Raw genomic sequence first — 25,900 nt, forward strand, 5'->3', positions numbered from 1 at the left:
CCTTCAGTCTTGAAAGACTATGGTATAAGCCTACAGCAGCCGGTATTCCCAGGCGGTCTCCCATCCAAGTACTAACCAGGCCTGACCCTGCTTAGCTTCCAAGATCAGACAAGATCGGGCATGTGCAGGGTAACAGTTGCTGCCATAAGGGCATCACCTATAAATCTTAATTAGTTCAAATTTAATTTTATAGTGTCCAACATTATTTCTATTTTATCTAGTCACATTGAAGAGAAGAAAAGTGGGACCGGGCTAGAGGGTCAACTACCTTGTCCATTTACCTTGGTTACCGCAGTCTATTACAAGAATTACAAGACTTTTAAAGAACAATGTGCTTGTGAACATTTATATTCCTGCAGACCAGAGACAGGCCACTGCAAAAGAACCCATGACATTCAGAGCACACCGAGGAATCACCTGTAAGATATGTTGGAAATCATCACTATGCTGAAATCTGTTCCTGCCAAGACCAAAACAGAGCCACCTTTGATGGTATCTAAGGCCACATTTGCACTGGGGTTTGTTGAAGCAGCGTTGCTAGTTCAAAGAATCTGGTCCCCAAAGTCTCATGACAACTGCTGAGGCCTCTGGTCTTGCATACAGACTAGAGGGGATAATGGGTATGTTGGATAAACCTTAGTACACCTTCTTCTGATCTCATAGCACTTCCCACTCTTCCAGGATATTACTATTGGGCTGTAATGCAGAAATCTCCCCTGTAAAAATGACCTCAACAGGAGCTACGGAGGCCCTCTATATCCACAGTTCCCCTATCTGCGGATTCTGGCAGTTCTGTGGGCTACGAAGAGTGTAGCTTCTCTATCCTAATTTCTAATCTTACCTGCAGCCTGGGCCAGGTCCCATTGGAAACTGAATCTCAGCAGGAGTATGTGCGAACTGTAGATGTCTCCAGTCTTTGGGACCCAGATGCACCAACTACAAACCATTCAGCAATAACACACAAGAGCATGCAATTAGTAACGTCACAACATTCATGCAAAGCATACCACTAAACTTCAGCTGTCCACTGATTGACTGGCTAGTTTGGCTCATTTAGGCTACAATCCTATACATATTTACTTGGTAGTAAGCCTCATTGAAATGTATGGGACCTACTTCTGAGTAGACATGCATAAGATAGTGCTGTAAGGAGGTCAGAATCTAGATCTTTTTGTTTGTGCAATAATGCTTTGGTTAATGATAGTACTATTGTCCAATGCTGTTAATAGACACAAAAAGTGTGAAATTATGACACCAGGGTATGTGGCTTCCAAGAGCAATACTGAAGTTTTCAAACCAGTGAATGACCAGATGAAGCATAAAGCAGTCAGAGAATGCTCTTCATGGACTTGAACTGGAGGGAGGGAAGTTACTAAGCTTTTTGGGAATGAAATTGACATTCACTGTTTTTTTAAAAATGGTTTATGAACTCTTAAACTTGTAAGATGCCCTATTTACAATGGTTCAGCTCCAAGCCTTTCTTCCAGAAATGTTAAAAAGTAATTAACAGACACTAAATAAGCACCAAGGTAAAAGAATCTAGCAGATCATCTGCATGAGACTCAAGTTCAGTGAGAAGTATCTCAGCAAGAACAAATGGAACACTGACTGCTCTTAGAGCTTTCTGCGCATAACAAACTCTTTGATGTCAGCACTAGACGGCGTGGTATAAGAGCCATGAGTTCCTAGGCAAGAGGTTCATGCAACTCCATAATTTAGGAGATATGAAGCTACTTGAATGCGTTGGGCTTCATATCAGCAGAAGACACACCACACAGCATGCGGGCAGACACCCAGCAGTCTGAGATTGCCTTATTCATATTCCATAAAGGGAACATAGAATAGTTGGACCTTACCTTCTGGGGGCATTTTCTTCAGTGGCACTGAAGGAGGTGGCAGGGGCACTAGAGAAGTAACTCGGAACCCTGCCGGGAGTGTCTCTGTTGACCCGCTGAGCATATTGATGCTGTGCATGTCACGGGGCCGGAAACGCTTTCGCCAGGAGGGAGTACGTCGAAAAGTCTTGTCATCACCCTGTTGTAAAGAAAGGGAAGCTTATACTGTAAACCAGGAAGAGCAATTAGGTAAGCCTATCTCACTCCTGTATTTTGGGAATTACAGGAATTCCTGTAATTTGGGAAGGGAAGAACAAAGTTCAAACAGGCTATCTGCACCACACAGAAGACAAGTAAACGTGTAGCACAAAGACAGAAAAATCTCACTGGCTGTACATTGCTGATATGCGGGATTTCAAGAAGGCATATGATGGAAAGGTACTGTGTTTAGAAACCTGAAGGATGAGCACTAGAATTCGGTATGCAATCACATTTTGGGTTCATCTGTTTGACCTTAAATGCAGAGGGTAAGAGAGGTGGACCAGTACAATGAGAACCTGCTTAGCTCCTCATAACATTCTTGCATTGTAAGGTACATGTATGAAATCTCTATGAAAATATTTGAGGCCAGATTCTTGTATTCTAGAATTACAGGTCTGGATCTTAGGGGTATTGTCTCCCTCCTACCTCCACCTCTAGCAAGTGAAGGAGTCAGGTGCCTCAGAATTGGGCACGAGAACAGTCGAATTTTCTGTGAAGACTCATGGAGAAACAGCCATACACAGAACTGAGGAAAAGATTGTAGCAAAACTCTTGCCGCTTAAAAATCAAGAACTGGGTCCTTGAAAAAGGTATTCTTTATCCCACTGACAGTGGGCACAATCCTAACCCCTTATGTCAGTGCTTTGCAGCTCTGAGCTCTGAGCAATGCAGCTCAAACATTCCCTTACTTTGAGGAGGCCTCCGTGAGTGACACCCAACTGCAGGATGCAGCCCATATCCCATTGGCACCACTATGCCAGTGCTGGAAAGTGGATTGTGCCCTATGTTTGTTTAATTTTAAAATATTTATATCCTGCTTCTTTCCTGAAGGACCTGAAGTGGCTAACAGCAAGATTAAAATACTTCCCCCCCCCCACATATTATATACACCATACCCAATAGATTCCAAAACTCTACAAAGTCCGTAAAAGTAGTTGCTACAACAATGACATGCATCTTACAATAAAATCTTGTAACTTTGTAAGAGGCAACAATGACCTGGTATTTTACCTGGTATAACTCTAACCTGGTTGTGAAAGTCAACATTGACCTTGTATTGTGAAAATAATATCACAAGGATGACATAATCACAAGGCTGGGTACAGAATAGTTGTAGTAATAATACTGTAATAATAAAAGGGCAAAAAGCTACTCTAGTATAACCTCCCCTGGTAAAATAGTGCAGTCTTAATGTATTGTTTTCACATGGAGGATTTCATGCAAATACTGCTGAAAATGCTATTGTACATTTTGCAATGTTTGGATGTCACAGATAGCACTTTTGGCTGCCTATAGATTATCTTCCATAAAGTAGCCCATGTTATGTAAGTATCTACCTGTATTGCTTGAACAAAGTGCCTCTTCCCAAGGGAGCAGCTCCACCTCAAAAAGGTTCAGAAAAGCTGTGGTACGTCATAGGGGTTCTAAACAAAGACAACTAGGCCCAGCTGGTGTAAGGATTTTTATTCCGGAAACTGGTTTAACAAAGGAAATGCCTTCCCGCTGGGTAACTTCACCTTTAGTTGTCCAGCAAATGGCACGGAGTCCTGGAATCAGGTGGAGGCCTGTCTGCCAAAGACCCATTCCAGTCAAGGCTTTCTGGGATACCACAGTGCCCACAATGATTGTTGGCTAATTGTTTCTGAGATGTCACAGGTTGGCTGGGATTGAAAGGCACTTTGAGGCCATCCTCAGGCCCACCCCTGGTGGGGAAGCAGCTCAGGCTGGCAGCTTCTGAAGAGCTTTGGGCAATAGCTCTCCAGAGAGGTAAAGGGCTTCTGATCCAGTGCCACTACCCATTAAGGGCGACTCTTCCTTGTCTCTGCTGGGAACCATAAAAAAATGGATTGACAGCCCAAACATACACATGTCTATTCAGTAGTCTTATTGTCTTATGGGCAGCAATCAGTGATGAAGGAACTGCTTATAAGGGGTGTATTGTAGCGGCATGCAGTGAAGTCCAAGTCCAGAGAGGCATAGCCACATGCTCTCCCCCATAAGCTCAAACTCTCAGTACCTTCCTTGAAACACACACACACACACACACACACACACACACTCCCCCCCCCCCCAATAAAAACAAAACTTAACTCACCGCTTCTCCCACTCGGAGCTAAGAGGAGACCGACACACACACCCCTGGAGGCAACCAAAAAGCTGCCTCTCCTGGTGCTTTAGCTTTTTCTTTTTTAACAGAAGGGAGGCAATCCCACTTCCCCCTCAGAGTGGCAGTCTCTAAATCACAGACTGTTGAGTTAAGAAAGTCATCCCCGTGTTGTGCAGCACTTTCCAGTCCGCACTGCCAGGGCCAGCTTTAGGAGCTGCAGGACCCAATGCAAAACATTTTTGCACCCCCGAGTGCCCCCCCCCCACTCACCAGGTTAAGCAGCAGCAGCAAGGCACCCGGAAGCAGCATCACTGCTAACTACTTCTGGGGGGAACAGATTTCAAGCCAATCAGACCCAAGAGTGGGCGGGAGGGCAGTCCAACGGCAATGCGTTGCTCGCCTCACTTGTGACAACCCAGCATGGAAGATTTCATGCTAGAGCTTCAGCTATAGAATGAGGTATCTGCTGCAGGTGCTCCACTTGCTTCCTCAGTTCAGGGCCCCTCCAGGTGTGGTGTTCAATTTGGCCAAATTGCTCTAAGGCCGGCTCTGCACACTGCAACCTCTTTCAAGGTAATCTTCTCAAAAAGTCGCACCGGGCAGCCACTTCTGCTTAGAAATTGAGCATAGAGCCTGCTGGGGCAATGTGCGGTGGAAACGGCTGTCCAGTGCAACTTTCGGAGATCAGCTCATAAGATAAGAGGTTGCAGTGTGGAAAGGTGTTGTATGGTGACAGCATTTCCAGGATGTCAGATATGGCCCGCAGGCCAGGGTTTGGTGCTTGTTGCTCCAGTTTGCTGATACCAGTCACTTCTTCTTTATTAGAAGCCAGCCATGATTATAGCATAACCTGCTATAGGCAACTCTGCTTATTGCCTCCCCAGAGATTGTTGACACAGACACTCTGTTTGTTTTTCATTGGAAGCCAGCCATGATTGCAGCAAACCAGCTACTGGCTGCTTCTCTGTACATTGTAATGGGCATGTGTGTGCTGCTTAACTAACTCTGCTTGAGAAAGGTTTGAGCAGAAAAGCTTGTGCTTTGTGCTTTGTTTTTTTACTTGTTGGGTGTGGTGACGGCCTGCCTTCCCTGATTGCATGTCAATGGTTTATTGTCTCTTGTAGGAAGCAGAGAACAAATAGGGTCTTTGCCCCAGTGTCTTAATATCTGGTTGTTCATGCAGTTATGCCACTTAAGTCTGGTGTCAGATGGATCTTCTTCAGGAGCCTGAAGGGGATGGAGGCCCCATCAGAAGGGGCCTCTGGCCTGGGTCTTCTGCTCACTGCTGGAAACCCCCCCCCCTCCACAAGCTCTCAGAGAGTAGAATGGCCAATGAGAGTTCATCTTCCTGCTGAGGACAATCTTGTCTGTATTGAGGAAAGGCCTTCAGTCTTGGGAATAAGGGGCTTCTTTATCTTCCCCCTCCCTTCTTGCTCTCTCTCTGCCTGGGCTTCTGTTCCCTCTTCTCAGTGCTTCTCTAGTTCATCCTTGCCCCTTCCCCCTTTTCCTTCTGACCACTTCTGCCAGACTCTTCTCCCTCTCCCCTTCCTTTCACTCTCTTGCTCCTCCCCCTCCTATATCATCCCTCTTAAAGGTCTCCGATCCCTGGTTTCAACACAGTCAAGATCATTGTCCGCTGAAGTAACAGCTTCTCCTGGTTTCCAGGAGCTATAGGTTACCACAACTGTTCCTGCCTCTTTTGGGGCTTAGGAGGGTTGCTGGAACCCACAGGTAGTAATCAGAGCTTGAAGGCACAAAAGGGACTGCTATTAACCAAGCAAAGCAAAGTGCTGGCCTGACCTGACAAGAACCTTTTATATTCCTTCTAGGCCATGGATGGGGTAGGAGCACTGATCTGCCCCAAGTGGGTGGAGTAACCCTGAAGCCCATGAACAAATCAGTCTAGGAAACCATCTAACCTGCAGACCCTGTGGTTCACCAAACAAATCAGTAGCATGAAGGTTCAAGGATCTCTGTGTGCGCTATAAGTAAAATTTTGCAAAGCACCTGGGTTTTCAGGTGACATTCTTCTCCAGGATCATTAAGCCTTAAAATGAGTCTGGCAACCTTAAACACTTGGGGAATGATGATGCTGGAGATGGTTCCAAATAAGAAAATGCAAAACGTCTATTTTTTTTTAAATTTTTGTTAGGCCTTCTGACAATGATCTATGCAAGTAGCAAGGAGTTCTGCTCAGTGCCAGCAGAGACTCTTAAAGAAGCTCCAGAAGTACTGAGGTAGAAACAGGTTTAAACACTGAGCAAAGTGAGCTGAAACAAAGGTTGTATTCTTCCCTGCCCCACTGCACAGGCATATAAATAGTCAGATGACAGCATGTCCCTCTTGATTTCCCCATCACACTATGTTGCATCTCTGAAGGGAAAGGGTCCGCTGTATGTGATATTTAGTGTTTGAAACATATACCACTACCTCTTCAGCTCATGTGTCTGTCCTGACAGTTGGAAAGTATTTTGTATTAGGAACCCAGCAGGGGTTTGTTGCTGAAAGATTTGTCAGACTAATCACCCTATCTCAGAAAGCTAATGAAGAGATCTGTGCCTGAAATAGATTTGGGGATCTTTCTTCTCCCCCTCATTTCTAGTTTTCTCACTTGTTCCTGTATATTATTCATCATAGCAACACACTGAATGAAAATTATTGGATAATTTTGAGCCAGTCACACTCTTTTAGCCTAGATTACTTGGAAGACTTCATGTGAGGATAAAATTGGATAATCCCCATGTACCTCTGAAGAAAGGTTGGCCTACAGATATGATGAACACATATACATGCATCTTTTCTGGGTTAGGAGTACATTTGGCCATTCTGTGACTGACGTTCAGAACACCAGCTTTCATTTTTGAAGACTATGGTTATTAGTGTACTCACTAGTACTGCATCCTCCAAGAGATCTCCAGGCTTACCTGTACACAACCTGGAACCACAGTCATCTCAAAATATTTGGTATCATGGAATTTATTGTATCCAGCTGAAAGAACCATTACATAATGGAAAGCTGAACATGCAAGTTTCTTCAACATATCCTTTACCCAGATCATTTTACTTCATATTCTCACATCTCCTTCATACATGCCATGTTTTCATGACTGTGCAGGAAAAACACACATGGCCAGCCATCAGGTGCCATTAGACTGGGTAAAACAGTCAGATTGTGGGGTTTCATTAATGGGCATCAAATTCTCAGCTATATAGTTTATGAATGTATTGAAGGACCTGATATTTGGCTTTGGAACCTGATATTTATGAAGCATACTCTATGCTTCATAAACAAACATATACGGGGCCATTTCTGGAAACATGAATAATATCATGTATAAAAGAATTCCACCTATTTATTTTGCCATTCACATATTTGGAGATTTATCTGTGAAGCAGTTAGAACCATGTAGGATCTAAATGTTTAAAATAAGCAACTCTTAGCCTAGCTTTTAGTATCAGCTCACTCTGAACAGTAATTTCCTCTTTAGTGATCATTTTTACTTTAGGCAAAAAGGATAAAAATTTGCATATTTTGACAACTACAGTCAATCCTGTACTTTACAAGTACAGGTGGACCCTCGTTATTCCTGAGGGTTCTGTTCCTGGACCCCTCTTGGATACCAAATTCCAGGGTCCATTGGGCTCCAAACACAACCACAGCCTTGCTCTGGTCATGCCCTGAGCTGTTCTGAGCCACCAAAAATGCTGGAAGGTGACTTCCAGTTTCACCTTCCAACGCTTTTGGGGTTTTTTCCTGAGGCCTGCAGAGGCTGCACACGGCATCTACGGGACTCAGAAGAGCCTCCAGAGGCTTCAAGGTTAGGCCAAATGTGGCTCAACAGGGCTCCAGAGGACCCACATTGAACCAAATCCACGGATCAAAAATCCCTGGATAAGTAGGCTCAACCTTTACAATTTGTGATCCATATATTCACTTATCCACAGGGACCAGGACTGACACCTACCTCACTGTATCAGTGGTGTGTTCTCAGTTATCCACAGGCTATGCTGCAGTGCAAGGAAGCCAACAGAGACCTTCCAAAGTCAGCAGAGACTTTCAAGATGGCACCTGCATCTAGCGCAGAGCCTTTTAAGATGATTGGGGGAGAGCCTCTGAAGCTTACACTGTCCATTTTAAAGGGCTACCCCCTTTAAAGGACACCATTCTGAAGATCTCTGCTGGCTTACAAACATCCCTGCTGCTAGTCTCTGCTGGATTTTGAAACTCTCCACTGATTGTAGATAAGCTACCCATCCTTCTAACATCTCCCCCTCATCCAACTGGATCAATGTTTCACTATTCACAGGTTTGCGATCTGCTGGGGCTTTCAGGAACCTAATCCCTGCAGATAATGCTTGACTGTACCAACCATAAAAATGTCCTGGGGCATTGCCACAGTCAAGAATATTTGGGTAAGGGAACAAATGTTCCTTCTGTCTCCACCCCCCTCCCAGGCCTGATCCTCCCCTCCCCCTGCCCAGTTCTTTCCCCTTTGGTCCCCCCTCCCGCCATGAAAAGCCCTGCTGCTGGCTGCCAGCCGTACCTACCACTGAGAGCTCTTTGTGTCCGTCTTCAGGAGCTGAGGCTCTGTGCTGGTGGCACATTCCAAGTACTGGCCATAAGGTGACAGTTTGGGTCAGCGGTGCCGCTGGAGCACTGGCATCACAGGTGATAGGATTGGGCCCTAAGACTTGCAGCTTTCAGTGTAGTAAATACATGTGTAAAGCGGCTCTTGAGATATGTCTATATAAGCTGTTTTGCACTTGATACAATTCTGAACATGCCAAAGATAATTGGTGAAATCTACACCTTACCCTGAGCCCTAGCCTTGATTAAAGCTTCATTTATGGATTTCTTCTCATGAAGAGTCAGCTCACACTCTGCACACAAGAAGCTTGTCACCAAATGTACACTTGACAATGAGTTGACAAGTGTACCTGTATACTTGTGCCCCCATCTCTCACATGCAAAATCACTTTTCCCTAGCTACTTTTCTCCTAAGGCTCTATAACCAGAAATAATCCCTGCTGCAAGAAAAATGATAGGGAAGAAGCCTGACATCAGCACATGCTGCATATCACCACTCTGCTCTGTAGAGATTTGGCACAATCTGTGTTGGGTTGTGCCAATGACACATATAGTTTGGCAGAAGAAGAAGGGAAGAACAGTTAGCATCTCTCATACTTTCCAGAAGACTCTTTGTTATCTCCTCCTTCAAGCATCTTTTGCCTGACCACACTTCATATAATGTTTGTTGATATCTTACTGGTGTATTAGAATGCTCAGACAGATTTGGCATCTATAGTGAGATGTTCCCAGATTCCCATGTTGAAAGAACCCTCCAATGTATTTCCAGTTCAGGGTTTATATTTATTGACTGAATAATACAGAAACTTTGGTACAGTGTGACATTGATTCACAAAACATACAAAGGTTATACTCCACCGAGCCTGTAGAAGCAGGCTTGTTGACTATAGTAGGATATCATAATGTTGATAAGAAGAGTAGCTCCACACCTCTTCAGATTTGGTTCACAGAAAGACAGAGAAGGGCTACGAGATCCAACTGAAGGCAAGAGTGTTTCCAACATCCTTGATCTCCATGGCACAATCTTCCATGCAGCTTCATGCACTGAAGCAGCTGTGCTTTACGGCTGCACTCCAGAAGGGCAAATGCAGCTGACTCTGCCCGCTGCCCATAGGATGTTCCTTCCTCTCTTTGTGTTTGCTGTGCATGTGAACTGAGTCAATGAGGGGCTCTGATCCGTTCAGTGATGTGACATGGCCACTGAGAGAAGGCTGATAATTTGTAAAATGGCATTCAAGAGATGTGGTTTCTCGGAGCAAGCTGATGACCCGTTATCAGCATGCAAGTCTGGGGATTCCAGGGAGCCCCTCCCCCAAGCAAGATCTTGACCATCTGACCCTACCTGCTGGGGAGGGAAGAACTTCCCAGATGCCAGAGACTGAGCCATCCTGGAATCACTGGAGAACACAGCTCCTATTACTTCTCAGGGTGTGGATTCCACAGCCCAAAGGCTGCAGTTTTGACTACAGACAGACCTGTACCATTCTGTCTAATTGGATGAATTATGCAAAACTGCATGATTGTTTAGGTTTTAATTTAACTTAAAACTCAGCTAAACTAAACTGGGAATATCCACACGAAGATAGTATTATATTTCCTAAAGAAGAACAGCCTTATTGGGAGCTAATGCCCCAATGTCTAGGAAGCAGAATTTTCTTGACGATTAAAAAAGAAATATACAAACAACATAGGCTCCAATAACACCAATTCCTCCTCACACAAGAAATGAGGGAGTGGTCGCTGTTCCAACTCTTCTCTCCCAACACAACATTTCCAAAAAGGAGTCCTGTGCCTCTTTGCAACCTGGAATCTGCCCAGAATAACACGTCCACTTCCTCTTTTGCTGCACATAATTTGAGCACTATGATGCTCCTTCTCAGAAGATGACTGCACTGCCAGCTCTATTTTCAGTATTAAGTGTGCTTTATCAGTTTCTTAGCCAATAGTATGAGCCCAAAATTTCTCAAATTCCCAGCATGATTTAGTTAGAGGATAGTACTTTGTACTCACATCATCAAGTCTCCGATCAGTGCCTAAGGCAAGCAGATTGTTGAATTCTCTCTCCATCACCTGTCGTGCCTGGAAATAACATCAGATAAGCCAGCAGTAATCATCTATCAAAGGGTACAAATCCTATCTGTCTCTCTAGCATTGATGCAGCCGCAATGCCAGCCCCAAGATAAGGGGGGGAAAACGCTCCTTTACCTTGTGGAGGCTTCCATGACTGTCCCCCTTCCCACTGCAGAATGCAGCATGCACCCTGTTGGCATGGCTTCATCAGCGCTGGAAAGTTGGATAGGATTGGGCCCAAAGGAAAACAACTGATGCCAACACCACACTAGGAAAATCACCCTATTATTTGTCATATAGGAAACTCAAGCATTTCCGAAAAACTGCTTTATTGCCACTTTGCCAGGGAATGTATCTGACTTTGTAAAAAGTACTTAAAAATGATGCATTGATCTAAAATAAACATCTAAAAATGATATATACAGCTCCGTTTGCTAGCACAAAAACCATTAGCTTGTACGACACATTGAACTACCATCTCAAGGGAAAAAAATATAGTAAAACACACATTGCTTTTCCTCTCCACAAGTGCATGTGCCTATTAAGCACCAGCTTAACATGGCTGGTGGAGAGAGCATAAAGCTTTTGCGGATCTGTACCAAGGTTTATTTCCTGCCCACCCCATAAATTAGAGTGCTTCGCATTATGTGGGCAGAGATCATGGCAGCGGTGAGTCATGGGGGTTGGCTTATGCTGCCAGTGATGAGTGGGTAGTGATTGACCAGTTACACATTTTTAGAATATTACAGCCTTTATTCTCTCACTTCTTCAAACCTAGAGGAGTGAAACTTGAAGAAGCAGCATTAAGCCATTTCTGCCCAAAGTTGCATATATGCAACAGAGATCAAATGTGTACACTTGTGGGAAGGATAGAAAAGGGTTAAGGGATAGAATCATGGGCATGATTGGCAGGAACTGATTGGCAGGGGGTAAACTACATCAAGGGGGTTCATTAGGGTAGGGAAATTAATGAAATTAATGATGGGGAAATTATTTGGAAGCCTGAAATGCAGGGATCACACTTTTACCTTGTATTCAGGCTGCAGCCTTGGGCATGACACTTGGCTCTCTATTTACTATGAAGTGCTTGTGGTGTTGCTGCATTTGGCATTCAGGGTTCAAACTTCACCTCTGCCAATCCAGTTTGTGACTTTGGGCAAATTACATCTTTTCAAGTCCAGCATTCTATTACTAACAGTGGCCAGCCAAATGCCTTTAAAAAGCTTTCAAATTGAAAAGGTCAACAGGCATGTGGATGCAGGACAACTCGTGGACATTATATATCTGAACTTTCAGAAGGCGTTCGACATGGTCCCTCACCAAAGGCTACTGAAAAAACTCCACAGTCAGGGAATTAGAGGGCAGGTCCTCTCCTGGACTGAGAACTGGTTGAAGACCAGGAAACAGAGAGTGGGTGTCAATCGGCAATTTTCACAATACAGAGAGGTGAAAAGCGGTGTGCCAGAAGGATCAGTCCTGGGACCGGTGCTCTTCAACCTCTTCATAAATGACCTGGAGAGAGGCCTGGGCAGTGAGGTGGCAAAGTTTGCAGACGACACCAAACTTTTCCAAGTGGTGAAGACCAGAAGTGATTGTGATGAGCTCCAGAAGGATCTCTCCAAACTGGCAGAATGGGCAGCAAAATGGCAGATGCGTTTCAATGTAAGTAAGTGAAAAGTCATGCACATTGGGGCAAAAAAATCAAAACTTCACATATAGGCTAATGGGTTCTGAGCTGTCTGTGACAGATCAGGAGAGAGATCTTGGGGTGGTGGTGGACAGGTCGATGAAAGTGTTGACCCAATGTGTGGCGGCGAAGAAGGCCAATTCTATGCTTGGGATCATTAGAAAAGGTATTGAGAACAAAACAGCTAATATTATAATGCTGTTGTACAAATCAATGGTAAGGCCACACCTGGAGAATTGTGTCCAGTTCTGGTCGCCACTTCTCAAAAAGGATATAGTGAAAATGGAAAAGGTGCAAAAGAGAGTGACTAAGATGATTACTGGGCTGGGGCACCTTCCTTAAGAGGAAAGGCTACTGCGCTTGGGCCTCTTCAGCCTAGAAAAGAGATGCCTGAGGGGGGCATGATTGAGACATTCAAAATTATGCAGGGGAAGGATAAAGTGGATAGAGAGATGCTCTTTACACTCTCACATAATACCAGAACCAGGGGACATCCACTAAAATTGAGTGTTAGGAGAGTTAGGACAGAAAAAAGAAAATATTTCTTTACTCAGCAAGTGGTTGGTCTGTGGAACTCCTTGCCACAGGATGTGGTGACGGCATCTGGCCTGGATGCCTTTAAAAGGGGATTGGACAAGTTTCTGGAGGAAAAATCAATTACGGGTTACAAGCCATGATGCGTATGTGCAACCTCCTGATTTTAGAAATGGGCTAAGTCAGAATGCCAGATGCAAGGGAGGGCACAAGAATGCAAGTCTCTTGTTATCAGGTGTGCTCCCTGGGGCATTTGGTGGGCCACTGTGAGATACAGGAAGCTGGACTAGTTAGGCCTATGGCCTGATCCAGTGGGGCTGTTCTTATGTTCTAAATGAAGCACAAAAAGAGCAGCCCACTAGTATTTTGAGATATACTGCCTTTGAAAGTGAAAGGTCCATTTAGATTTCACAACTCAGAGGAGGGCCTTCTGTGAATGGAGATGGGATTGAAGCCAAGGGACATCATGGTGGGAGTAGCTAATGAAGCTGGGAAGATCTTGTAAATGCTCATTTTTTGAGTCACCACTGCCACTAGGAAAAAAAATATCCAAGTTGATAGAAATAATCTCACTTTTCAGTTATTTAAATCAATGTTTTCCTTGTCTACTTATTTATTTCACATTCTCCAAAATTCTATTAAATTTCATGTCACATACCAGAATTCAAAGACATATAGACAAAAATAAACAAGCATCCTGAGAGCATCAGTGTAGACACTTCTTCCTACCTGAGTGTTCTGAGTAGGTATTTGCAACACAAGTGCCAGACTATTATGATCAAAATTTTCATCCAAAGCTATGAGTGCTCCGTGGACTCCACTCTCAATTATGTTGTTGGCATATTCTCTAAGCCCAATGGACTGAATCCAGTGAATGACTTGATCATTGGTCCATACCAACACATCTAGAAGACAGTGCAGCCATACATTTAGGAAAAACAACATTTCCACTGAGAACAATTTCAAGTCTCTGTAAACTAAGAAAGAGAAAAAAGTATGATGACTAAGTCTTCAAAGCAAGCAGCATGACTACAAAATGGTACTCCACCTTGTGTAAACGGTTCACTGGAGTTTCCTAAGCTTGTGTCTTGGAATATCAGCTGTACTGCCCTAAGACTAGTAGTCTTATGGTTCAATCCTATTCAGGCCTTATGTTGCTGGAAGACTTGTTCTAGCAGTGTGAGGTTCTTTATGGCTGTTGCAAAAGGCAACACGCAGTGCATGCAGCCTGGCTGCAACCACAAGCAGTGAATAGCTGGTTCTATGTTCCAGTTGATTGAGGATGCCTGCCAGTGTCAGTACATTGCGGGGGGAGAGAGAGAGGCAGGGAGGAGGTCAGATTGGGAAGGGGAGAGGGTGCGTGCTGATATCCTATCCTGCTTCCCAGCCTTGATCCCCAATCCAGATCCATGTCGACTTGCACCTGCTATAGAACTGGCACAGTACACCTAGCGGGCTGGCGGAGCCTTACCCCAGGGCAAGGGAACAAACGTTCCCTAACCCTAAGGAGGCCCTCAGAGGTCAAAACTCCCCATGGGATTCTGCAAGTGCCACATTAGTGCAGCTGCATTGCCACTCAGGGAGTTAAGTAAGATTGGTCTGTTAGTGTTAGTCTATCCATGTGTGCACATGCCAAAGACAAGATGGTCATTCTGGATGCCAAAAAGGACAATGATCATTCTCGATCTCTGGTTGATGTTTCTCAACACCTAAGTGTATTCAGTCTTACAGCAGATAACTAAACCTGACAGGAGCCAGCCCAAAGAGAAAGTGGAAAGCAGAACATAGAAAGGTAATGTTCTAAACATGCAACCAAAAAGAATGAACCCATGAAGAAGACAGATTCACAGATATTTATGAAGAACACAGCAGTATTCTAAACATAAGCACCTGGACAGAAAATCTTTCTTCTTATCAAGATGCCAACTCTTTTCAATTGGAAGCTGCACTGTTAAAACTAAATTTCTTACAGTGGCGTTCTGAAGCTGCTTATCTAGCTCTGCAGACAATAATTGTAACATCTTTTTCTCTACCATTGTTGGAATTATTACAGTGTATTTATAATTTAATATAACTATTTTACATTAAGTCATATTTCAAATAATTACTAAGATCAAGATCCTAACCCCAAGATGAAAGGAAGAAAACAAAAACAATCCCCAAGGCTCCAAGCTTTAATCAGTAGAATTACCAATTTAAGACTTCAATCACAGATTAAAATTCACCTTCTCGTTAATCAGTGGAGCGAACTGAAGGACACCCCACTGTACAGAAGTACACAACACGGTGGCTCCTTTCTCTCTCTGCCAAATTTGATGGAGGACAAACATGAGCATTATTCTCTGTCTAGTTTAGGATAGAACCCAAACACAGCATAGATTTTTTGCATTTCAAGATGAAGCCAGTAGCATATGGATGGATGAAGCCTGTCCATATGCATTCACAGGCAACTAAAGCTGACAGTACTCAGTAGAAACACAGAAGTCAATATTTAGTGTATTTATTTAAAAATATTTATATCTTGCTTTTCCCCTTCCATCCTCATTTGGAGCATCCAGGGAGGCTCATAACAGAATTTTAAAAACAATAATACAACAAAATCAAATTTTACAGCAATCACAATACAAAGAGCAATAAAAACAATAAACAGGACAGCAGTGGTAAAACATATCAGAATAAGCAAAGGGGTGGGGGAGAAATCTCTAACCCCTCAGAGCTACAGGAAATTAATTGGTTTTCAGTCACTATCAAAAAGTAGGCAGCAAGCCAACCTGATCCCTAATAGTAGAAAGTTCCACATGTAGACTGCCACAACAAAAATGGCTTCTCCTGGGTCACAGCCAGGTTTCCAGTGGTGGCAGACTGCATACGAAGTTCTCGCACAGTTGACCTCAGGGGGTTAACCATTTCACAAGGGGAAAGTCCTTCAGGCATCTTGATCCTAAGCCAATAGGGGCTTTAAAGGGTAATGACCACCACCTTGAATTGCACTCAGAGCAGGCCAGCAACCAATGAAGCTGGTATAACGAAATGATGCAGTCAAACCTCCTCATGCTCACTGAATCTTGTGCAGCCACATTCTGCGAAGGTTCTAGGTAGTATTCAAGAACAGCCACACAGACAGCACATTACAGTGATCCCGTTTGGATGTAACTAGAGTATGGATAACCATAGCCAGGTCTGACAGATCCTGAACTCTCACAATAGTTCAATTTCTTTAAAAACCTAACACAGTTCCAAGAAACTAAACTGAAGTTCTGCCCTGAGAGCTATTCTTTAGTGAAGCAGACTTTGAAAGGTCTCTGTCCCTCACCCAATTTACCTAAATCTACCCAATCTAAAGCTAGAATTCTCAGTAGGGGCAAGTGACTATGATGTTACAGACAAAGCATACATTTGGGAGAATGAAGAGAAGCAGTTAATTCAGGAAATAAAATTAAGACGGCTTTCAAAAACATTTTTGCACATAGCAGATTCTACTAAAAAGTCTGTAGGAGTAATGAAGATATGTGAGATAATTTAAATACAAATAGGCAAGATACCAACTTCCCCTCTGTGCAAGCAGCAAACTGTTCACTTTGCAGTAGTATCATAGCTTTTCAGACAGAAAAAAGGAAAATGGAGGTATTAGGGGCTAGCTCTTTTGCAGCCACGATAAGATCTCCACATGGTTACTTACCCTTGATTTCATGCTGGCTTTCTTCCCGTCTCCTCTCCAGCTCCTTTCTATCATAATTAAGTCTCTTCAGGCACATAATACCATACTGCAAACTCGTTCTGTAAGGGTGCAACAACACAGTATGTACTACAAGGCTTTTCACCAAACCCTAATTCACAATATGAAACATGACTTGAGCAATGCACCATAATATCAGATCAGTTTATAATCACACAGCTCTGTGTTCTCAAAACAATCAACTCTACATTCCAATTCATTTGCTAAGTACTACCAGCAAAAAGGCTTTTTTAAATGGTGCTCATTTTATGTCCTGACAAACATCATTCTGCCTGTATCACAGAAGGTAGAACTGCACTAGCCGCCAGCATTCAACCATCTCACTTTGGCCTTGGTGTACTATAATTTGGAATTTCTTGTACTAGTGGGAAACAATGCCAATCAGAACACTGCAAAACTTCTAAAAGCCTGCAGCATGTTGCACATGAAAGTATCTCATTCCAGCACAAGGAAGTTTTTTTATTTTTTTAAGGTATCTAAAAGAAAGTAAAAGAAAAAATTCAGAATGGAAAAAACAAAGTACAGAAAAAAATTGTTATAAGAAGCAGCTCTAAATTGACTGCAATAGCACTTCTAATCTATTAGGATAAAAGAGCAACCCTAAATATGGAAATTCGCTCACCGATGGAAACTGTCTACCATTTTCAGGTGCACACGAAGATCTTTCTTAGTCAAGTGATCCAACATTCGTGCATCCACAAGACACTCCATGAAATAACTGCGATACTGTGGAAGGCCCAGGCTGGGAAGCCATTCATTACCTATCCACTCATGGTTCATGTCGCCATAAGCCAGTGTCTTTGAAAGTAAAAAGGAAACTGTGAGTGTACACGTTTTAAAAGCATTGACTAAGTTCAGCTTAAATGACTCCAAAATGAGATTCAGGATATTTTTGTAAAAATATGATAATCTCCTGCCTTGAACTTTGAAAAGATCCTGTTACTACTACTAATGATATATATACAATCACATGCTGTAATTGTATCACAAAGGTAAGAGCTCCATAGTATTATAAGATTGCAATCCTATCCACACTTACCTGGGAGTTAAGTCTTGTTGAACACAGTGGGGCTTACTTCTGAGCAGACATACATAGAATTGTGCTGTAAGGAGGCTATTTAATGACAATTTATACACCAGGATACTCTCGCTGAAATCTACTATTGCAGGACGAGTTGTAATGGAAAGTATTTTTCAAATACATTAAGGCATTCTGTTTATAAGTGGCAAATATAAGAGAAAACCTCAGCCAAAACTGTTCCTTCGAAGTTATGTAATATTCATATAGTATGTGTATTGTAACAAGAAAACCTGAAGAAAATGTACTCAGTTGTGCATTACTGATATAAGTCAGCCAAAAAGTTTTTATACATTTGAGCCTTGAAATATAAAGCTGACTGTCTCATTGGTGGTGGACATATGCTGATTTCTTGTCTGGATTAGGCATAAAAATATGGCATATTTTAGAAATCCTTAATATGAATAAAACCATAGAGCATTCATACTCTTTCAGTGCCTTGGGCAGAAATACACTGTGCAGTTTTATAGTGAGAAAACAGTATATTTACTTTATTCCAAAGTAAGCCCATTGTGTTTAGTAAGAGGTTGTAAACCTATCTTACTCAATAGAAACAAACATCTCTCTGCATAAGACTGTGCAAGGATCCTTTTAAATGAGCTGTTCTGAAGGGAAAGGTTAATGGATCTTGCTACAGTGTTTGAAGACCTGGTGCAATGGAATTCATAATATGTGCTTCCCACGGAAGTGGTGGATTTAAAATAAATTATGGGAGTTCTCACTGAAAGACTGCACTACTAAGGTCTTGAGAGTCATCCCTAATCATGCTAAGATTTTATTAAACTACTAGGCAAATAGAAGAATGCCTGCCAAAGAAGGTCATGGAGAATGTCCTGAAGTAAATTTGTTTTGTTACACATGAATAAATGAAGACTCAAAGGAGTGAAGAATCTGGCCTGGAGTAAGCAATGGTAAAATTAACATAAGAAATAGCAAATATAGAAATATAGGAGACTTATATGTGTTTCTATATGCATTTCTAAAGTTCTAATGGAACCAGACAGGGGCTAGTTAATACATCTGTGGGGCAAGAAATAAAATCTGGGCTCCGGTATAATTATCTTTTCTTTTCCTATTAAGAGATAACAGTAAGGCAAGCAAACCAGAGAGAAGGTTCAGTTGCTTTCTGACATTGTCATCAGTAATCATCAAGTGATGTGGATTTTGAGACTAAACTCAAGGAAGAAAGTGTTCAACCGAGTAAGGTGATGTAATTGGAGCATCACTACTGAATTCTGTTCCTAATTTCAGTGAACACAATACAATATAATGCATTAGTCTCACCTGTGCCCAACTGCCCTCCTCAGTGTCCTAAATGTAACAGTGCAGCATGTGAACAAAACAGGCAAAGTCAATTATTATCTTCCTATAAGAATTGACAACACATGCAGTAATACCTTCAATAATGCCGTTTCCCTATAGCCTGGATTGACTGACAGGTATTACAGCCAATGGGAGTAGATATTCTAGCCAATCAGTGCCAGTTTCCTTCAATGACTTCTCCAATAGCACTGTTTCAGGGAGTGTTTGAGTTTTCAGGAATGGATCCCCAGTATTAACGAAGGTATATACTGTACAGGCAGAGGACTTGAAACATTTAAACAAAAAAACTAACAGAATATTTTTATACAGAGGCTGCACACAATTGCACAGGCATCAGGAATACTTCCATTTGAGACATGAGGATTATGATTTTAAGGTACCCATTCTCTTCAATGCATAATTAGGGGGCTCTCACCACGCTCAGTATTTTGAACAAGGCTAAGCTTCAAAACTGAGGATCTGTAATAATTCACATGTGATAGAACTGTATGTTTTTTCACAGCTCATGCAAAGGTTCATGCTCAAAGCATATTAACTTTTTGAAGACTGACAGATTTTATTCCTAGCCAAAATGGGTAGTGGAGATCCAGTATTCCTACACTGGGGTTTTGTTAAAATAATCATGTCAATTTGGATGAGACATGCTCATAGCTAGACATTACATTGGGGAGAAGTACACAATAAACAATTGGCAAAGTATGCTCATTGTGCTAAAAGGTGGCTAGCAAATTTTCATAATCAATGAGACAGGTGAATATGCTATCCCACTTATCTGTACTTAGGCATGGGCTAAGGAACTTTGCTTTCAATAAAGGATACACACTATCTACAATTATGGAACTCCTTACCGGAAGAATTAATATCTACACCTTCCCTCATAACGTTTTGGCGAGGGCTCAAAACGTTTTTGTTTCGTCTGGTTGATGGGTTTTCTGCCTCCTGTGCCTCTATAGCAATTCCTTGAATGTTAATAGTTTTGCCCTCCTCCAATTGGTTTGTTTGTTTTTGAGTATATTCATTGGTTTTATAAATTGTATTTTTTTTCTACAAATTGTAAGCCACATTGGGCATCAGCAGAGGAAAGGCGGGATAAAAATCTTTTAAATATATAAATATTTTGCTTAAACAAAAGCAGAACAGCTACCATTTGACTCACACTACTCTCAAAGCACAAATAGTGGTTTAACAAATAAGACATCTGGCAGCCTCCTAAGCACAAGGATATATCATAAGGACAGACTTGCTTAGAACAAGTCATTTACTGTGCCCAAGGTCAGTTGTCTGGATATTAAAGCGGCCTATTTTCTCTGATGAAAAAGAACATAATTGTTATGGTTCTTCAACACTACTCAGTGTGCCTCTAACAAGAAGACATTCATATAAAACAAGCCAATAATTTGGCCAAAGTTATAACCAACGTCTCATGATCCTAGGTAAACCAAAAGGTACAATGCTGCATCTTTTCACCAGGAACAAATTTTTTTCCATGCCAGTTTGGATAAGGAGGTGCTAGCTGGAAAATCAGACACTGAAGTATAATTTACACAAAGGAAAATATATAGAATGAACTTACCGTTTTGGTGGAAGTAGCCATAGTTTCCATCTCCTCATGAGTGACCCAGACATTTCCAGATGACTAGGGGGAGAAGGCAGATAGGTGAAGATAAGAGGAAGTGACCTTCCTATAGCAAGTGACCTTGCCATTAAAACATCTCAAGTTTAGCCACTGTTGAAGAAAAAGGTCCTTAGTCCTTGATATATTAAATCCCTTAAGAAAAATGTATGCAGCTTTCACAATTAAGGAGCATCTTCTCTCAGATGCTAGGCATGGTACATTGATACTAATATAATGGGACTGAGGTGAAGAAAGCTTCCTTCAGGATATTTCAGAATAGAGGCCTCCAACTGTAGCCTAAGTTTTAAACTGACTGCCTGCTCTATCCTATATTGTTCAGTTCCTTGACTCTCAGGCAGTTCCCTTATCTGCCACACACTCTTTCCTTAGCCTATTATGCCCCCTAACTCTTCAAAATGTTCAAAAATGGAGATATGCATATATTCCTGCTTGTTGATATATCTCACGCTGCAATCAAAGCAAGGACATGATTGAGTTGTGGGGAATGTCACGCACTCTTCAAATGGCGTTAATTCAGCTTGTGCCCTAGGAATAGGTGATGATGGGGAGAATCTGACACACTAGTACTATAGCTATCTGAGTAGCTATAAGTAGATAATACCAGAGTTACTATTTTCAGCACTTGTTTTTAATTGATTGCAGGCAAACAATAGTGGAAAAGGAATGTAGCATCTTTTGAATTATTTTATTAGCCTGCTTTTCAGCATCCTAGCATTACATGGTGAAGGAAAAGTCAATTTCTTAATTTCAATATTTCAATATGAGATACTTACCGTTCTTGAGGTGGGAGGAGCGGAAGGGCTTGTTAACGACACCATCTCTTGAATTGCCAGGCGCAGTTTTAACCGATGAAGGGCATTACTGATGCCAATCTCTCTCTGAATTTCTGTATCTGACAAGGCAGACATGATGGCACCACTCTTCACATTGGCTCTGCAGGCTGCCACATACCAGGCGGGCATGCCCACCCAAAGCTACAACATGGAAGGCCACAGATGAGTTCATGCTCATACTTTAGCAGAGAGAAGAATTCCCTCATGAGAGACTATATGGCAGGGGTCTCCAAACCCCGGTCCAGAGGCCAGATGCGGCCCGCGACAAGCCTCTATCCGGCCCGCAGCCAGCCTCTTGTCCCCTGAAAGCCTCTGGCCCACTTGGCCAAACATGACTGGAACTGTGCTCTGGTTGCATCTGGAAGGTGTTCAAGGGCCAGAGAGGTTGAATGAATGAGCCCATTCATTCATTTATTCACTCATGTAAGTTCCATCTCTAATTTATTTAAATTTTATATTTAAATGTTTTTTTTCCAGCGCTCAACACTGTGCCAGATATTTGATGCGGCACTCTGGTCAAAAAGTTTGGAGACCCCTGCTATATGGAAACGCTGGTTTCAACTGCTGAAGTCAGAAAGTTAAAAGCTCCAAAACTTTTTCTCATCTGTGTGGTTGGTTATTGCTAGAAAGTGCCTACAAGTTGGGAATTATTACTGATTAGAGCTAGTAATATAGTGATGTCCAAATACCATAATACTACCCTTGCTTTAGCATCAGTAGCCTAATAATAGTAAAAAAAGAAAAAGGGAAAAAGGAAAGGAAGGCAGAGAAAAAGTCTTCTGTAGTCCCATCCAAACAAACAGAGTAGTAAAATTGACTACACCAGATAGCAAGTAGTTTCTGGGTTAAACAATTTCACTCCTAAGAGAAACAGTACATTGAATCAACCTTTTAAAGCAGGAAAAAGGAGTACAGGTTGAGTCTCATTATTTGAGTGGGTTCAGTTCCAAGCACTCAGAGGATGACAAAAAATGCACAAAAGCAAATCAATTTATAAAACTAAAGTCCCTTGCTCCAGTGATTTAAAAACAGCCTTGCTGACCTTTGTGATGTAAGATAAGAGTCATTAAGAAGACAATCCATCAGTACTCCTCCAAGTGCTTACAAAGGCGCTTCACTCAGCCCCTCCCTTCACCAGTGCAAAGTGATCACCTTTCTTTTTTGTGCTCAGGGGGAAGGGAGGGGTCACCTGGAGAGAGAAGGATTGATGGATTGTCAGCCAGCTGCCATCTCTCTCTCTCTCTCTCTCTCTCTCTCTCTCTCTGATTAAGGAGGCTATTGTCAAAGGACTGTTCAGTTTTTTAAACTGATTTTTAAAGGGATGCATTTTTCCCCTTCTCCAGGGATCAGCACATTCCTTCTCGTTTGCAGGGGCCATTCGTGTTGAGTCAAATCTGTGTATAATAAACCAGTGTATAACAAGGTTGGACCTGTACATGTAAATATGTGTCTATCCTTTCATGTTATGAAACAAGTAACATAACCTTAAAAACAATTCCAAACTACAGACATAGGAGAGCATTATTCATCATGAACATTATCCAATAGACATCCATGAGAACTACATCAAACACACACTGTCACAGCAGCATTTTTCACACTTCTGGAAACTAGAATCACAGAGTTGGAAGGAATCTTCAAGATCATCTGTCCAGCCCTGCCAATGTAGGCTGTGTTTAGTTTAGGCTTTTCCAAAGTAAAGTTTGAAGTACTACAAAACTCCATAGAGCTGTTTGAGTAGAGACTACACAAGGAAACAATCATAGCTCTATAAAATTGACTCCCGTCTCTGAAAAATCATCATCTGAACAGTCTTAGTAAACTCTTGTGACATGCCAATATTAGATTGTTAATCTATGTTGAAAACAAATAAAACTAAGGGCGCAATCTGGAAGTGTCCTTGGGCCGACGCAAGTCCCTTGCACCAGCCCAGGAGGGTCGCAAACATGCCGTAAGGCACATTTGTGCCTCCTCAAGAGGAAACTGGGCCGGCACTCCAAGAAGTGCCAGCCTGGGGAGGCTGACTCAAGCCTTCGTGCTGGCTTCCTCCTTGAGTCTTGCGTTGGTCCGGTTGGGCTGATGCAAGGAGAAAAGGTAGGCAGGGAGAGGTGGGGAGGGGAGGCGTTCCCGGGCGGGGTAAGGGCGGGCAGTGGGTGGCCCCGTGGGTGGGCAGGTAGGCGGGGGGCAGGAGGCGGGGTTGGGATCCAGCAGTTATGCCGGATCCCAACCCCCATTCCCGGGGAGAATGGAGTAGCTTCAAGCCACTCCACTCTCCTCAGACTTGCGTCACTTCAAGAGGTAGCACAAGTCCGAGGAGATCCATAGGGGCGAGAGGAGTTTCCCCTTACCTCTGGCTGAGCCGCTTCTGGCCCCTATCCTGCACTGGATATCCTCTTGGCTTGCCTGTTGTCTTGGCTTGCCTATCTTTTTTGGTTTGCCTGTTCCAGCGCAGGATAGGATTGTGCCCTTAATCTCTAAATCCAACTCAGAGTGAAGACAATATTTTAAGTTCTTACTCAGAATGGATAAATTTTATCCCTTGTTTGTAGATACTTCAAAAATGGGGAAAAATTATGAGATTTTTTTTTTGAAAAACCTTTCTCAGTTGCAAAAAATAATCATTTTTTGCGCTGAGTCCTAGATTTGAAACTCTTTGCATAGGAAAGAAAGATTGTCTGATTAGAGCCAGGTCACTGACTAGATACCATTCATCATCTGGAGATCTGAAGGCAGCCTTACCTCTAACCAAGAGACTACAGTTGGGCCATCCCACTGAGCAAAAGGAATGCCTTTTCTTCGAGCATCTTCCAAAAGTTCATGTCTGAAAGAATGAATGATAAGCATTTTATAAAAATTATTGGCATGCCTTATAACCATTTTGCAGAGGTAATAATCACTCCATCTATTAAATAGATCCTTCTAACTTTATTTACAGATACTCATTATGGAAGCCAATATTCTACTGATGTGCATCTGCAAACATTTTCTTACTAACTGTACGTTCCGTTGGGATACATAGCCAGTACTTGAGCACTCATCTAGCCCAGTAGTTCTCAAAGTGGTGGGTTGCAACCTACCACAGGATCCAGAAGAGGACCATTCCTCTTAAAGGAAACCAGAAGTGGGCTATGATTACAGACTGGAGCAATTAGGAGCAGCACGGAGGCACGCAGAGGAGGCTGCAAACCTCCCAGACCCTCCCCAAGGCCGGTGCAAACCCCAGGTATGATTTACAAGCCCCTGGGTCTGCACTGCACTGCAACTGCTGCAGTGCCACGGGTCCCCACCCCACCCTAGTCCCTATCCACACAACAACTTAGCACTGTCCCAGATTCCGAGTAGGACTTTGGCAACCACTGATCTAGCCCCTTTGCCAAAATACCTTGGTTTGTTTTTTTTAAGTTGTGAAGAACAATAAAGGTATTTGACCTGCATCAAGTTATTCCTCCACCAATTGGGTGGGGACAAGGTATTATATAGGGATGACTAAATAAATCTTGGTCAATAAATCAAGTATACTTTAATGATTGTTTAAATTCGTGTAAATCTGCATGTGAATGAACAACAGTTCTGAAGAAAAAAATCTAATTTGTTTTTAGACAGTTTTAGGGCACAATCCTAACCCTTATGTCGGTGCTGGAAAGCACCGACATAAGGGCAATGCAGCTATAAGGTAAGGGAAAAAACATTCCCTTACTTTGAGGAGGCCTCTGTGAGTGACACCCAACTGCAGGATGCAGCACACATCCCATTGGTACTGCTATGCCAGTGCTGGAAAGCACTGACATAAGGGGTTAGGATTGCGCCCCTAGGCAGTTACAGCTTCTTGGAAAAGTATACCATCCAGAGCAGCAATTTTCAACCTTTTTCATCTCATGGCACACTGACAAAGTGCTAAAACTGTCAAAGTACACCATCAGTTTTTTGACAACTGACAAAACAGACCACATTGCTGGCAGGGCCTCACATTCCCCAATGGCCCTACTAATAAGCGATCCCACTCCAAACTTCCACAGTACACTTGCAGACCATTCACGGTACACTAACGTGCCATGGCACACTGGAAATTGCTAATCCAGAGAGAGAGAGAGAGAGAAGATGGAATGCCTCAACTAAAATGGCACCCTCCATCTGCAGTTTTTAGAAATACTGATAATAAAAATAGCCTTTAAAAAAAAGTGTTGCCTGATTTATTGGAGATACCTTTCTAGT

At 42.6% G+C, this 25,900-nt stretch overlaps 1 protein-coding gene across 1 annotated transcript in view; it reads right to left on the reverse strand.

Annotated features, from left to right (window-relative positions):
- Positions 1–25,900, reverse strand: part of PPFIA4 (PTPRF interacting protein alpha 4) — an 85,047-nt gene that overhangs the window by 2,502 nt on the left and 56,645 nt on the right. The window contains exons 20-28 of the mRNA XM_066626529.1: positions 24,428–24,509; positions 21,629–21,829; positions 20,793–20,855; positions 19,181–19,207; positions 17,441–17,616; positions 16,762–16,859; positions 13,812–13,987; positions 10,802–10,870; positions 1,857–2,034 (exon numbers count right to left, since the gene is read on the reverse strand). Of these exons, the coding sequence (XP_066482626.1) occupies positions 1,857–2,034; positions 10,802–10,870; positions 13,812–13,987; positions 16,762–16,859; positions 17,441–17,616; positions 19,181–19,207; positions 20,793–20,855; positions 21,629–21,829; positions 24,428–24,509 (1,070 nt within the window). The remainder of the gene's footprint in view (positions 1–1,856; positions 2,035–10,801; positions 10,871–13,811; positions 13,988–16,761; positions 16,860–17,440; positions 17,617–19,180; positions 19,208–20,792; positions 20,856–21,628; positions 21,830–24,427; positions 24,510–25,900) is intronic.

This window comes from Tiliqua scincoides, chromosome 4 (assembly GCF_035046505.1).
Source record: "Tiliqua scincoides isolate rTilSci1 chromosome 4, rTilSci1.hap2, whole genome shotgun sequence".
NCBI lineage: Eukaryota > Metazoa > Chordata > Lepidosauria > Squamata > Scincidae > Tiliqua > Tiliqua scincoides.